This window comes from Uloborus diversus, chromosome 9, assembly GCF_026930045.1.
Source record: "Uloborus diversus isolate 005 chromosome 9, Udiv.v.3.1, whole genome shotgun sequence".
NCBI lineage: Eukaryota > Metazoa > Arthropoda > Arachnida > Araneae > Uloboridae > Uloborus > Uloborus diversus.
Window position 1 is genome coordinate 159,101,321 of NC_072739.1, and position 13,153 is coordinate 159,114,473.

Consider the following 13,153-nt stretch of genomic DNA (forward strand, 5'->3'; position numbering starts at 1 on the left):
TATATTTCTACCAGCATCCCCCCCCCCCCATCCCACAATTACATGAAAATTATGATGACTTGCTTCTCTTATACATTTTTATGGATAAGAAAATATGAACAAACCAATGATAGTAAAGCAATGATGAATAATATTGTCATAAACTCTTAAATATTCATCTGAAGGTTGCTTGGTATTGTTCGAGTTGGAAGAAGCGTGCTGATCAGGCAGCTAACATATACAAAGGTTGTTATGCCCTTTAAGAAGAAAATGCATCTGAAGTTTAAATATTTTCTATTTTAAGTAATCACAATCATTTGTCAAAAATTTTTTTTATTGAAAGTACAAAAATTGAAGTTCTTTCAAAATAACAAAAATTAATGGGAACTCAATCAAATAAACCTATAAATAAAAATAGTTTAAGTTAAAACCATGAATAAATGCAAAAAATAAATAAATAAATTATCCTTTTGATGATAAAAACTTACCAAAACCCATATCATCATCCGATTCGTCACTTTCTTCTTTCTTCTCTTCTTTTTTTGGCTCTGTAATATTACAACAATAAAAATTTGACTTTTTTTTTTAAATATTAAAACAAAATGTATGCACATTTTCCAAAAGAAAAGTTTAAAATGGTTTCAGAAGTTAAGAAAATATATTAAGAATCTCTAGAGATAACTATAAAGAATCTTTCCAAGGGATAATTAATGCTCTTTCTCTCTTACAGATATATACATATAATTTAAAAGAAAACAAAAATTCTAATTCTACACTTCATTGGTATTTCTTAAATTTACTTAAATATTATATTGCTGTACCAGATATGGCACCAAGAAATCAGTAGTTTAAAAATGTTTTAACTGTTTTATGTTGTTTTAGGTTTAAACAAATACGGTTTGCGGCTTGAACATTTCAACATGACTTTATAGCCCAAGAGCTGCTGACAAATTTAGGGAAGGTATTTCAGGCAAATTGAAATTGGAAAAACTGTACAATTTGAATTTTAGTGAATCAGGAATCTAGAGCCTGCCTGGTTCTTTGCAGTTATTTCACTACTCCGCAGTTAGTGACATTTGCAAAAAGTCAAATCTAAAAATCCATTCTTTAAGCACCTTGGAAATACTCAAGTTTCTAATTTTAGCTCTTTGCAGAATACAGAAATAACACTGCCAGACTGTTTGGACGGTTATAAAGTACCCCCAGACAGCCCTGAACTTGTGAAAAACCAACCAAAAGCCCATCCTTTAGGCACTTGCAAAAAAAAAAAAAATTCAAAAAACCCATACATTAAGCAAATTAAAAATATTAGTAGTTTATAGTTTAGCTCTAACAGAAAGCAAATAGCATTCCAGGACTGTTTGGACAGATGTAAAATATTCCCAGGCAGCCAAAAATTGGAGAAAAATAACCAAAATACCCATCCATAAGGCATCTTGGAATATTTTAGTTTCTTAGTTTAGCTCGTACCAGTTAAAGAAATTGCCCTTCTATTAAAAAGTATTTTTTAAATATTTTCCCAGCCAATTAATCGGCAAATTTGGCAGATTATGAATATTTGGCAAAGTAACCGATCACAGCCGATTTATCGGCTCATCCCTACCATTTAGCACAGAAGTGAAAGATTCTTCTGATGCCTAGGCATGGCCTAATTAAAATATAGGGGAGCCCTAGGTAAAACACCTTTTTGAGAGCCTCTGTAGTCAAACCTTAGAAACACTAGCATTCACAGAAAACCAGGAGTAACAACTTCAGAAAAAGGTAAACTCACGCAAAATATTTGTTGGGTCCCACATCTTAAATTAGTATAAAAAAAGGAAATGAGTAAAGGAGAAAATCTTGATTTTTCTTTAATAATAGATTAGAATTTAAATTAGTGACGTGCCGGATCGTTAAAAAAGTAGATCCGCGGATACGGATCTTAACATTTTTTTATCCAATTCAACTATGCAAGTGTAAAATTTGTTACGGAAGGTATTCTCGTCAGAATAATGGCAGTTTCTTCAAAAAATGTTAACTATGGCAAAAATATTATCAAGACTGATTTAATTTTTAAAGAAATCTCCGTTAAAATTGAGGGAGAGTTGGAAAATGGGTCAGCGCTGCATTAATGCTTAGATGGAATGTGAAAAATTATTTCTAGCTTACTCGGTAGATGTAGGATACAGGAGCAAGAGTGTAAAGCTGCTACTGGACAGGCTAGAAAAAAAATTTCCCATTCTATATCAGCATAAATGCAGCACTGACCCATTCCTCTGAACTTCTCCAACCGACTAAATACAGAGCCGGGAAGACTTTTACAAACAGTAAATAGAGAATTTAGTCTCACTTTTTTTAAAGGATGCCGAGAAAAACAAAAATGAAGAATAGCAGAAACCCCAAATCAATAACAAAAATTAATTTTAAATTAAAAAAAAAACAAAACATGTCCCAGAGAGCCGACCTCATATTAATTAAGATGAATTTCGCGTGTCAGAACACACATTTGTTAACAAATAAATATGAACTGACAGCCGATAAAAATTTTAAATCATTGAGCTTTTCCTCCTTATCTTCCAACTATGAAATCGCAACCAATCACGCATATAAAGGCTTAGAATTGCATTTAAAATTTACTTAACAAGATTATAGCTCCTATTGTATATATGTTGGAAGTTTCAAATAAATATCAAACGCAGAAAACTTTGTTCTTTCAATTAGGGCCAACATTTTTAACGTTCAGGTAAATTTTTACTACGATAACTGTGAAAAACGTTAAATCGGTTTTTAATTAATATCTTCGGTAATTAAAGTTCTAAAAAAACGAGGCCAAGCTAAGAACACTTTCGATCAAGTCACCTTTTGAACGAAAAATGAACTATCAAAATCGGTTCATCTGTTTAGGAGCTATGATGCCACAAAAAGACACACACTTTTAAAACTTATTTCCCTTTCCTTTTTGAAACGGGGGGGGGGGGGGGGGGGGGGGGGAGTACAAATTGGCTTCCGAAATGATACTTTATAATTTACATAGGGAATAAAACTGAATTCAAAGGGAATTTAAGAGTCTTTTATTCAAATGTTTAAATTTTTTTAGAATAGAAATGGTCCGTTTACGATCCGTCAAAAAAGTAACAGATACGGATCTTTATTTTCCCTCGGATATCCTGAACATCACTACTTAAAACAATTTCAGGCATGTGGAACTCCTAAAAATTAGAGCGTCCAGGCCCTGAGCCTGGATTCTTTGAGCGAAAGACAGAAGCTCTAATCATTAGTCCTCATGGGACGAGTGGGATTATACTATATTGCATGGACATTCAGTATCCTTTTCATTAGAGAGAGACAATTCAAAATATGCTAAACTTACCAACTTTACTTTACCACAATATGCATTGAATAAGACTTCTTTAAATTATTTTTAAACATCCATTTCACGAGAAAGAACACATTCATACTCAACAAAACATTCAAGAGCATTGAGCACACAAACCTTCTTTAGCAGCAGCCGCTTCTCCTCCTGCTGCAGCAGCACCCCCTGCGGCACCTACAGCTCCGACTCCTGAACTCACATTTGTGATGAGTTGTTTTAAATCCACACCTTCCAAAGCTTTTGCAAACAAAGCTGAAATCAAAAGCAATGACAATAACTTACATTGAAATACAGAAATAAGAATAAAATAATTACTGAAAAATATATTATTTACTATTATTTCATAGACTTACATTACTAATCATAAGATTCTAATGGATGATTAGCTACCCTACAAGTTTATGTGCAGAAGGTACTATAACAAATTTTTGAGTGGGAGAAAAGGTTACAAAAATGTTTCACCACTTCAACTTTTTATGCATTCCAACTAGGGATGCACCGGATATCCGGTATCCGGCTGATTTTTTAATTATCCGGAACTATGAGGTATCCGATCCGGCAAGCCACTCCGGTAAAAATGTGAGAGATATCCGGGGTTGATGTTGGGTTATTCGGTACGAAATGAGGGTTTAATTTTGAATTTACTTTTGCAAAAATTAAAGTTAATGCTTTCACTGTTTCATAAACTTTTCGATGATGCTTTCTCTTTTAATTGCTGCTTCAAAAACGACCATTCCTCTTCAAACCTAGCTTCTGGCATTCCCACGCAGAAAAAATTCTGTTTGTAATGAAAAATCTAAAATATTCCCCTGCATTGATAAATAAAGATTCTTAAGTGTATATTGCATGAAATGAAGCATAATTCTAACTGTCATATTCAACGCCGATCTTAACTTGAGTCCTTTGGAAATTTTAGAATGTTGAATAAAGTAATAGTTGCTTTTCGAAGAATAATTATTTTAACTAAGACTTTCAACTGATATTTAGCATTTAAAATAGACGGTGAATATAGCAGTGAGAAATAGCAGCTATAAGTTATTGCTTTATTTTCTTCTTTCTAATTTTTTAATTGTATAGTATAATTTTTAATAATATATTTAAGAATTTAATTTGTATTTTTTAAGAATGTGTATTTTTATTTTTTCTAGAATTAAAGTAAAATTTTAAGTTTATCGTTCAAATATAAATTTATAAATTCATTTAAGAAAGATTGAACATGTTTAGCATATTTTTTAATATTATATATAAGATGTTAATTTGCAACATTAAGAATGTGTAACTTTTTTTTTGGGGGGGGAATTTAGTAAATTTTCATGTTGATTATTTAAAAATTAGTTTATTATTTTATTTTTAAAAGGGGTGAACGTGTTTAACACGACTCTTAAAGGGAAATTTTAAGTTGATTATTTAAGCGTAAGTTTATTAATTTGTTTTTAAAAGTGAATGTGTTGAGAATGACTGTTAATACTGCATTTAAGATGTTAATTTGAATCTTTTAAGAGAGTGAATCTTTGTTTTCTGGAATTAAAGTAAAATTTTCAGTTGATTATTTTAGCATAAGTTTATTAATTTGTTAACTGGGGTGCCCACCTAGGGGGGGGGGGGGAATGTTCTAGGGATATTTTTCTTCTTACTCACCAGATGAGTAACTTTTTCTGCCTGACTAATGACTGAACCTTGCAAATAATAACTTGTACACTTATTTCCATGCCCTAAATGTAGCACTTAACATTTCCCAACATTAACAGCCATACCCCATTTATCAGCCCACTCCGTAATATGATCTAGATCCTCTTGCAGCTGATTTGCTTGTTCTTCATTTTCTACACTCCCCATAACTTTGACATCATCAGCAAAACAATTTGTGTTCCTAGAAATATTTTAATAAATATGGTTCAAAAAAACAATGAACAAAACAGGCCCTAATACTCATCCTTGAGGAACCCCGCTTAAAAACTCACTCCAATTAGAATAATTCCCCCTTACAACTACCCTTTATTTCTTTCCGGTCAGCCAGTTTTTTACCCAAATGAAAGTTTTCCCTCCTATTCCTATATCGGCTAATTTGCTAAGTAGAGCAACATGCGGTACCTTATCAAAAGCTTTTTGAAAATCAATGTAAACAACATCAACAGGGTTCTTATTGTCCAAAGCCATGGTAACTTTGTCATAGAAATGTAATAATTAGTTGCACAAGATTTACCTTTCCTGAAACCGTACTGAAAACTAGTCAATAGTTTATTAGTCTGATAAAAATTAAGATAGTAAATTTTTTTGAATGTTTCAAAAATTTTGCAAACCACTGAGGTTACTCACAGATCTATAATTTCTCGCACTCCATTTAGACCCTTTCTTGAAGAGCGGTATAATGTTAGCCAGCTTCCAGTCCTCTGGCACTGTCCCCGAGTTATAAGACGCATTGAAAATATTTAATTACATCTGCTAATTCCTCTGCACTATCAACTAAAATTTTTGGATAAATATTATCTGGTCCCGGAGCCTTAGTCTCTTTAATTTTTTTTCAAATGAAGTAAAACGTCACCCCTGGAAAATACAAAGTCCTCAAGCTGTACTACAGCTTGTGTCTTGTTGATGTCAACTGTTGAGATACATTTATCGTTAAAAACACTCGAAAAAAAGTTATTAAGAACATTAGCAATATCACTATCGTCCTGAATTAAAATTCCGTGCTCATCAACCAGTGGCCCAATATGACTATTTCAAACTTTCCCCGAATTAGCATATGCAAAAAACCTCTTGGGATTCCTGTTCATCTTATCTGCCAGTCTTTACTCCAACTCTCTTTTCCGAATCTGAACCAAATACTTAAATTTACGCCTCGCCTTACAATATTGGAACCTATCTGTACTGTGAAGTTTCTTTAAACCTATGAAAAGCGGCTTGCTTGTAATTTAGAGCGTCTTGAGTTTCCCCGGAGAACCACATCGGCCAAATAGCTTGGTGTATTATGTTTTTTTAAATAAGAGCTTGCCCCGCTTTAAAAAAAAACAACACACCAAGTTTCAGTAAGATGTGATGAGCAGGTGGGCATTAAAATGCAAAGTAACTGGCCAGATTTAAATTCAAACTCATCAGATCTATGTGTTGATTTGATGTGGGATGGCCCTTGAATGCATATGATTTTAAGAAGTTTTTCCCTTAAAAAAGTAATAAAAGTGTGAATTAATATTTAAATTGGGAAGATTTCAATAATTAAGACTCTTAGCAATATTCTTTACAGTCAAATTTTTTGCTCACAAAGGCTAAAATGAAATAATTATTTATTGTTCAAAAGTTCCATTTACTGAAGTATCCAAAAAATGTTTATGGGGGGGGGGGGAGGGAAGTCAGGGCAAGTTGGTCCGGTTTTCTACTTTTCATTTTTATCTTATCAAAAAATTAAATAAGAAATTAGGATTCACACCACAAATTTCATTAAATATTTCTCATTCTGCTAGGTTAATTTTTTAACAGAACTTAGTAAAGTGGACAACATGCCCAATACATGGGTCTACATTTTAAGAACTTTTGCTATAATTTTAATAAAAAATATTATTCTATATTGTAACCAACTTATCTTCTTTTGAGTTTGGAATGCAAGACAAAGTTTGAAGGTCAATACAGAACCAAATTAAACTAAATACTGTAAAAACACTATTTCAGGGTGGTGACAGGAACTGTGAAAAAAAGTTCCCCGACTTTTCAATGATCAAGTTCACCAAATTTCCCTGATTTACATTACCAATGCTATATAGTGCCTAGAAAAGAGTAGTGTGCCGACCGGCGTTTTTTCCCCGCGATTCTTGAAGACAAATTTTATGAAAACTGCTAGAGGACAGTGGGGTTAGTTCAATTTTGCAGTGTTCACATTAGTAGACACGGGATTTCGTTACAATTTAGTTCCGCGTTTATCTCTTTTACCATAATTCATGAATATTTCACGAAACAGCGTTTAAGGCATCAAAGTATAAAATCAAAGTACAGTCGGAACCCGACTTACGCGAGGGATGCGTTCCAAGACGCCTCGCGTAAGTCGAAATTTCGCGTTGTGGAAAAGTGTTGTGTATGTGACATTTTAGAAATTTTTAAACACCTTTCAAACTGTTTTAGACAATTTTTCAACTATATATCACCAATACTTGCATAAAGAGCTAAATTTTTACCGTATTTAAAAAAAATCTGCATTATTTAAACACTGCACTGTAAGAGTACTACTATACAATAAGTTTCATTTATAACTTAAAAATTGAACCTGATGATTTATGGCTGCATAATCTGATCGTCATTCTAATATATTTTCAAGTACACTACAGTATTTTCGCATTTGCTTTTATAACAATTAAATCTATGGTGACACCCCTCTTTCAGAATCTCTATTCTCTACAATACAAGAGCAGATTCCAATTTTATATTGTTTGCATTTTGCTTAAACATTACTCTGCTAGCTTCATATTAAAACTAAGGTATGGACTTATACGGATTACGTTCTCTTGACTTTTTATTATACGTATGAAAGATTCACTCATACCTTATTGTCGTGTTACCTTCGCCCCTATTTGTAGTCCCAAACTTTCACTTTTTGTTTCCATTTTCAAACTTCAGGTGAAACAGTGTGCCTAGGTGCTACAATAGTTCATCACCTTTCATATTTAGAATAAATAGATGAAAAATGAGCAGTGGTGATTATACACGAATAATGTTTATAATGCGGTGTGTGGGAACTTGCGCAGTCAGTGATGCTGAAAGAATGAAAGTACATTCACGAAGTCAATGTTTAGTAGTGAATAACAAAGCCGAAACTTAGCATCATGATTCCTTTCCAAATAGTTTCGTGCTGAGAGCAAGAAATTCGCTTTAGCTCTAAAATTTGTTGCTCCTGAAAAACTCGCGTAAGTCGGATCGCGTTGTAGCGGGAGTCGACTGTAATGTAGGCATCAAAGTTGAACATTAGAAGTAAAGCTTAATCTTGTTTTGTACCAGAGTGCAAAAGTAGGTACAGAACATGCAAAGAAAAAGTTTTGTTTTTTAAAGCTCCAGCAGATGAAAAAAAACTAAAGAAGTGAACTCTTAATTCCCAGGTCAGATAAAGTTTTTGATAAATATTGTTCAATTTCTGCTCTGCATTTCGAAAAACATATTATTGAAATGCATTTTGGGTGCATATTATAAATGGTGAGGAAGTTTTGATGCCTCAGGAAAAACCTTTTTTGAAAGATGAGGCAATTCCGACAATTTCCCCAAATCTGCCAACATACTTAACAGAAAAATTACCTAAGAAAAGGTCCATCAGGAATTCTGCAGTTATGAAAAATGTTCCCTGTCTGAAAAAAATAAAACGTGACCTTTCCGCAGATGAAACAGAAATAACCACGTACAAATCTATTATAAATGGAACAGTTCATATTAATTTGCCTAACGAATATTGGGTTTGTATGAAATTTAAAATTTCAAAATATTGTAGTTTTGCATATAATGAAAATTATGTGGAAAAATAATATCGACGATAAAAGGTCATTATTGACGTAGAAGAAAATTTACAAATCAATGCTATTTTAGTCAAAGGTGTTCAAGTTGATTATTCTCTTATTAAATCAGTACCGGATGTCAGAAAACTTTTCATTGTCGTACCAATGCTAGACAAAGGAGAGGGACCAGGAGGTTCCCTATTTGTTTTTAGTTTTTAGGAATACATTTCTTTCGCTATTCTACGTAAGTACGAGATAAAAGTTAAAAATACATAAATATTTTTTTTTTTTTGACAGTGATAACGTCAGATTCAAAAGCAACTTCTATTTCGATAATTATCGGTAACAAAACCATTTGCTGACAGGTTCTGTTATTTAAAGAAAGTTATAAAAATAAGTTAACTAGCAGTTTGACTTTGAAAAGTATTACAGAAAATTCAACTAATAATCAAGCTAGCTGGTTACCAATTGCAGTTATTTGCAAATTAGTATGCAGTTATATATGTGGTATACAAGTGGTCCTATTTTTTTTTCATGTAGGGAAAGTCCTTGAAAATTAAAGAAAAAATAGGTCGGAGTGGGTACGTTTTCAAGCAACTCCGACTGCGTAGCCCTGATAATTTTAATTAGCTTCCAGAATTAAGCAGCAGTTTTATTTCGAAATAAGAGACGCACATTTATTAATTTTCATTGAAGAAGCATTAGGTAATTTTATATGCTTCAAAAAATAATTGAAGAACCCATGTAACAAATAGAATTTATTATAGAATTTGTCTTTTGAGCGGAAATAAGTTAAATCTGAAAAACAGGGCTTTAAAACTGCGAAATTAGCATGCAATAGCCGATTTAAAATGAATCTGATTGAGGAACATAACAAGCTCCCTGAGCGCAGTGCCATCTGGATTTTCCTCACGTTTCGCCTCACATTTATCCTGCGATCGGCACACTACTCTTTCCAGGCACTATACCAATGCTAATGGTTTCCTTCCTTTGCCCTACTTTAAAAACATTGCATATTAAATAAAATGCAGTGCTAAAAATGTTTTAAGCTAATGTTAATGTCTTAGGTACATAAGGTAACTCAATTTCAAATGATTTCATTATTTGTCGAAAAAAAATCTTAGGTTACTTTTGTAACAAACAGAGTCATTCCATATCAAATCAACACAGTCATTTTACCTCACCCTCGCAGATTTTGATGTAATTTGGTACAGAGGTAGTGTTTATATTGACATAGAAAAATTAAATTTTTTTTTTTTTGAAAAATACCAAATGGTTTTGAAGATCAGTGCTGTAAAAGTATCAAAAATAAGTCAAAACATGTGAATGACCCAATTTTCAAAATGACTTAGAATCTTTTCTAATTATGATAGAGAATTGAAACAAGCGACATTTGACCGCCTTTTTAACGACCTTTCCATCCAATGATATGCAACAGGGTTAGGTCTGAAAAGAATTTACCAGGATTCAGGGTTGGCCGGATTGGACCCAATTGGGTTGGACCCAATGGGTTTTTTTGAAAAAACCCATTTAAAAAAACCCATTATTTAGCCCACTTTTGGGTTTTTTAAAATTTTCTGAGAACTTTTTTTTAAAAAATAATTTAAATACTTTTACAATTTAAACTTTTTTATTTCTTCTTCACAATAGACAATGGACATAAAAAATGAATTTTAAACTTTAATAGTATTTCTTAACTCTTAAGGGCATTAAAAAATGCTTCAAAGATTTTAAATAAATATATTTAACTTTTTTCCTTCAACTGGTCAATAAGGAACTCAAATTATCTTGACTAAGTCCTGTCACGTCAGATTTTCTCAATGTTTGCAGATTGTACAAAGGATACTACTTTAGCTAAAAGGCTCTCATGTGAATTATTTTCTGCAAACCAACACGTCACAAAACTCGAATAAACAAGGTATATTTTTTTAGAAATTAACAGGTTTTACAAATAGTTGGACAGAAAACGGAGTAGGATGTACAGTATTTTCATTATCTCATGAAAAAGTTTAATATTTCTTACTCTGTACACAGAAATAGAAAAACAGGCAACATAAAATTCAAAGAAATGTCATGATTAACACTAGAAAGACGGAGGGGCCTGTGTGGCCCCTCGTGTAGTTTGTTGTTTGATAACTCGGATAATATCTAACGGAACTTAATGGAATTGTCTGACTTTTCATTATATGACACTATTTGAATGCTTGTTTAATCATTTAATCATTCGCACCATAGTACTGTTAATATTGATCCTTATACCTAGAAAGACGGGAGGGGCCACAGTGGCCCCTAAACATTTTGACAATTTAAAAAATTATTTTTTTTCCTTTCTCCTAATTGTTGTAGCATAAAAAAATTGCCATTCACTCTAGTTTAACTTGTAACTTCCTCTTTATGCAGCCGGTTGGATATCCAAATGCTATAAACAGTACCGACTGCTTACCATCCTAATGGTGGCCATTGCTCTTAGAAAAGATAACTAATTCAACCTTTTGCCCAGTATAGAGAGAAAAACTAAAAATAATTAAGTACTAAGTTTTTATTTAGTCATGAAAGAAGGTGTATCAGGCATGTGGACTCCCTCAGGGAGAATTTTTAAAAGAATTAACTCCAAAAATGGGTAGGGGCCACACTGGCCCCTTCAGTCTTTCTAGGTATACAGAAAATGTCGGTCGTTCTAGTGTTAAGCTGGAATTCAGTAGGGAATTTAAACTACTTGAGGTTCTACAGTAGTTTTGCGTACCAAAATGAAATACAATAAAGTAAAATACAAAAAAAAAAATGTCGAAATTAAAAACGAACAAATAAACAATAGATTTTATCACTCAAGAAGTAACTTTGCCTTAACTGTTGGTAATCATGGAAACTAAAAAAATCTGAAACTTCACCATTCTTGAATTTTGTCGTCTTTTATACCTTTCTTCAGAAAACGCTGAATTTTCCAGCTTTTTTTATCAAGACAATTTTTGTGCTTTGTCCGTATACTTATGCTACAATATGCTACGAGTACCCCACCTTTCCCCTAAAAAAAGACAAAAAACCCACATTTCTTTTAATTAATGAATATTTGGTAATATTTCTCTCCAAAATATTCATTTAAAAATATCTTTAAACAAATTGCCAAAAACTTCTTTTTGTAACAGTGGGTAGAGTTATGAAAGGAAATTCACAACACTACCAAGACAACTAATTTCAGTTCCATTTCTAACTCAAAGAAATGTTATTAAATGTAATATTTACATGCAAAAACAAAAAAAAAAATTTTTTTCATGGTTTTTGCAAATAAGTTTTACATGATTTTTAATGAAATTATTTTTTAAATCAGAATGAAGAACGAGAAATTGATGATTGGACAATTACATTCGAAAACTTATGCTACTCTTTTTTTAGCTCATATTTTGAATATAATACTTTCTGTAACTAGTACAAAAAATTGTAATTTATTGCATTCAAGTCAATTACTGAACTTTATTTTGAACACATGGGGGGGGGGGGGGACATGGGTACAAATTGAAATTTTTAATGAAGAATTTAGTTTCTACGTAAATAGATTTAAGTCAGCTGTATAAATAAGTTTCACATATATTTATACTTAAATGTTCACATTGATTAAAAATATTAACTAAATATAATTTTGACACATTTTGTTCTTTCTGTTGATATTTTTTCAGAAAATATAGTTTCTCAAAAAATAATTTTTGACACTTTCAGACAGTTTTGGACACAAGGGTTTTGAACAGGGTGGTAAAACGCTTGCCAACACTGCTTTTGCTACGTTTATGCATTGCAAATGCATAAACATAGAGAAATAAATAACCTCATGCATCATACAAATTGAAATTTTAATCAAGAATTCAACTTCTATGTAACTAGATTAAAATCAGCTGCATAAATAAGTTAAATGTTCACATTGAATAAATGTTCAATATGAAACATTACTTTGATACATTTTATTGTGTTTTTGATGTTTTCTTTTGATGTTTTCTCAACACTTTCGGACAGGACAGTAAAAACCAGGGTTTTTACCATAATGTCCAAAACCTTGCCAACCCTGGAATTTACTTTATTAAATTTAAATTTCTCAAAATGCGCCGCCTCAAATTAATTTCAAACCAAACTTTCTCAGAAAAATATACACATTTCAAGGTTCAAATTTGTAACAGAAAGTTAAATAATGATAAGAAATTCTCTACCTGACTTGAGCCGCATTTTTCCTCGTTTGTGAGTCATTTTCTTGGAATAATTAAAAACTACAGGAACACTTAAATATTGTCCTTTCGAGGGCATTATAAAAAATGCTTAGTATTTTGTTTTTTTTTTTTAATTTTGTTATTGTGTGTTCTTCTAAAATAGGACC

At 32.0% G+C, this 13,153-nt stretch overlaps 1 protein-coding gene across 1 annotated transcript in view; it reads right to left on the minus strand.

Annotated features, from left to right (window-relative positions):
* Positions 1 to 295: 295 nt before the first annotated feature.
* Positions 296 to 13,153, minus strand: part of LOC129229539 (60S acidic ribosomal protein P1-like) — a 106,920-nt gene continuing 94,062 nt past the window's right edge. Inside the window, exons 3-5 of the mRNA XM_054863861.1 lie at positions 3,452 to 3,583; positions 468 to 527; positions 296 to 381 (exon numbers count right to left, since the gene is read on the minus strand). Of these exons, the coding sequence (XP_054719836.1) occupies positions 368 to 381; positions 468 to 527; positions 3,452 to 3,583 (206 nt within the window). The 3' untranslated portion in view covers positions 296 to 367. The remainder of the gene's footprint in view (positions 382 to 467; positions 528 to 3,451; positions 3,584 to 13,153) is intronic.